Below are 2,892 nucleotides of genomic sequence, written 5' to 3'. Positions count from 1 at the left end.
ACGGGGCCGGTGCGATGGCCGCTGTGAAGAACGAAGTCACGGAGGGAGCACTCGGCGTCTGACACCAGGTACAGGGCGGCCGAGTCCGTGTTGCGGTAACCTAAGGACGAAGACGGAGGGACCCGTGTGGTTTCCAGCCACGGACACCCACGCACACCGACCCCCGGAGGCAACGAGCTCGCACCACTGAGATGCTAAATTATGGGACCAGCGGATGGCATCATGGCTATGTCGCTGGACTCCCATGTAGCTGACTACAGTTCACATCCCGGACCCGGTGGCTTAAACTCACTGGGCGCATGTGCGTGCGTGCCCAAGATCCCGAGAGGAGAATGGAGGAGAAGGGATTGCGGCGTGGCCGTCCCCCCCGGGGGGTGATTTCTCGCTCTCTGTCTTTCTGGCTCTGCTTCTGGTGAGCGCACGCGCCCAATAGCAAAAACCTCTCAAAAACCCCGCCGCCGCCTGGGGGGCCCTGTCCCTCAGCAGGTCGAACACCTTCAGCCGGCAGGCGGCCAGCAGGGCCTGTCCGGAGAACAAAAGCAGCGAGAGCCTGCATGTGACTTCTCGGGCACGTTCTCCTCACAAGGACCCGGAGACGGAGGACCGACGGGCAGCGGGATTCCCTGGCCACCTGGACCTTCTAGAGGACGGGGGGCTTCGTCCCCGGCTAGAGCGAGCTGTGCAGAACAGAGGAGCCAGTGCATACCAAGCACCCGGCCGTCTCCTGGACAACAGCAAGACATGGCTGTGACAGCTTCAAGGGTGCCCAGCTGGCCAGCAGGTGGCGTCATGGCTATGTCGCTGGACTCCCATGTACTCGACCACGGTTCGAGTCCCGGACCCGGTGGCTTAAACTCGCACTGGGCGCGTGTGCGTGCATGCCCAAGATCCCGAGAGGAGAATGGAGGAGAAGGGATTGCGGCATGGCCATCCCCCCTGGGGGGCGATTTCTCGCTTTCTGTCTCTCTGTCTCTCCGGGTGACCATACATGTCCTGAAGCAAAAATGGCTGTTAAAGAAAAAAATTGTGCCCAACCAGCAAAATTGACATGTGCAAAGTCCCCTAGGACCTCAGGGTCACAGTGTTTGGAGAACAGGGTCTGTGTGGAGCTGACTGACGTGACGTGAGGTCCCCAGGGTGGCCCTGATCCAGTGGGACTGGGCTCCTCATGAGAAGAGGAGATGGGACATAGACACACACAGGGGACAGCCACGTGAGGACACGGGAGGACACGGTGTCTCCACGCCGAGGAGAGAGGGCTCAGGAGGGGCCAGCCCTGCCTCCCCTGGACCTCGAGCTTCAGTCCCCAGGACTGTTGTCCAAGCCCTGGGCCGTGGGACTCTGTGATGGGGGGCCTGAGCAAACACACACAGCGCCCCCTAGAGCTGAGGCCAGGAATACCGCCTAGCCACAGGTTGGGGTGTTGGCACAGCCGGTGCTGTGGCAGTTAAGGCACTGGATTGCACATGGCTGACCATGGTTCGAGTCCCACACCTGGCACCTTGAAAAACACGCCCAGTAAAAAAAAAAAAATAGGAGTGGGTGACTAACAAGTGGAATGGTGGTTAATGCACTGGACACTCCCACACGGCCGACCATGGTTCGAGTCCCAGACCTGGTGGCTTGCTTTCTCATTTCCCTCCCTCTCTCTCTGTGGCTCTCTCTGGTCAAATTAAAAAATGAATGAATAAATAAAATTAAATTAAATAATTTTTTAAAAAGGAAAGAAAAGCAACCCAGGCCAGGCATGTGTGCAGGTGTGCCCCAGATCTGAGAGGAGAACGGAGGAGAAGAGACTGTGGCGTAGCTGTCCCCCAGGAGGGGGGTGGTGTCTCACTTTCCCCTCTCTCTGTGCATGTCCGTGCCCTGCAGTGCCCAGGACAGGTGCCCTCAGCTCCCCGCCCAGGGAGGCGGCGTCTGCTTCCCCCGAGGGGCCTGCACGTGCTCAGTACTGTGAGAACAGCCGGAGGATGGCCGCGTATGGGAGGAAGCTCCGGCTGGAGTGTCCGCAGGTGCAGGGCCCAGGGCACCATGGCCACCAGGCTCTGGCCAGAAGGCCACGGCCGTCCAGGTGGGACCCGTCTGGCCACAGCACTGGGCGATTCTGGGAAGTGACGCCACACCTGTGACCCTGCCAAAGGGACGGGAAGGCCATGGCCGCGGGACAAGTCAGTCTGCTCCACCTGACACCGTGTGGCTGGGTCACTGGGTCACGAGAGGTGAGACGCTGACGCAGTCTGCCCCGAGGCAGCTGGGCCCTCAGTGCGCCTGCTGGCCGGCCAGAGGGCTCGGGCCACCCCGAGGCAGCCTCGCTGGCTGCAGTCGGCTGGGGAGACGCACACGAGGCACAGCCGGGAGGCCCGGGACAGGCCCCGAGTGGTGTCACCTGACACCTCAAACACACACTGGGCCGTCTGCAGCCGCCCTGGGCACTGACAACAGGCCCCCAGTCCCAGCGGCATGCTGGGAGTCAGGACGCACACGGGGGTCGCTATCTCAGGGCCACGGTCTGGGGCCAGCGACATCCAGCCCAGGTCACTGTCACAATGGCTCCTTGTCCCTGAAACCGGGTGGGCACGTCCTAACCCAGACCCCAGGAAAGAGACCCTAGTTAGGAACGGGGTCTTTGCAGATGCAGCTAAGGCAAGGATTTTAGGATGAAACTGTCGTGGCTTAGGGGGCCCTAAACGCAATGCCCAGGGTCCCCGTACGAGACAGATGGGGAGACACAGACACAGAGGAGGAGCCATGTGAGAGGGAGGCAGAGACGGGAGAGATGGGGCCACGAGCCAAGGGAAGCCTGGGGTCCCGGGAGCTGGGAGAGGAGGAAGGAGCCTCCCCTGGGTCCCGGGAGCTTGGAGAGGAGGAAGGAAGCTCCCCTGGGCGGTCAGA

At 61.5% G+C, this 2,892-nt stretch overlaps 1 protein-coding gene across 1 annotated transcript in view; it reads right to left on the bottom strand.

The window, feature by feature from the left end:
* ASMTL (acetylserotonin O-methyltransferase like) overlaps positions 1-2,892 on the bottom strand; it is a 33,361-nt gene that overhangs the window by 15,753 nt on the left and 14,716 nt on the right. The window contains 1 exon segment of the mRNA XM_027766708.1: positions 463-522. Within this exon segment, the coding sequence (XP_027622509.1) occupies positions 463-522 (60 nt within the window).

Source organism: Tupaia chinensis, unplaced genomic scaffold (assembly GCF_000334495.1).
Source record: "Tupaia chinensis unplaced genomic scaffold, TupChi_1.0 Scaffold143644_1, whole genome shotgun sequence".
Classification (NCBI taxonomy): domain Eukaryota; kingdom Metazoa; phylum Chordata; class Mammalia; order Scandentia; family Tupaiidae; genus Tupaia; species Tupaia belangeri.
Note: the sequence above shows the minus strand (reverse complement) of the source record. Positions and strands in the feature narration are given on the sequence as shown.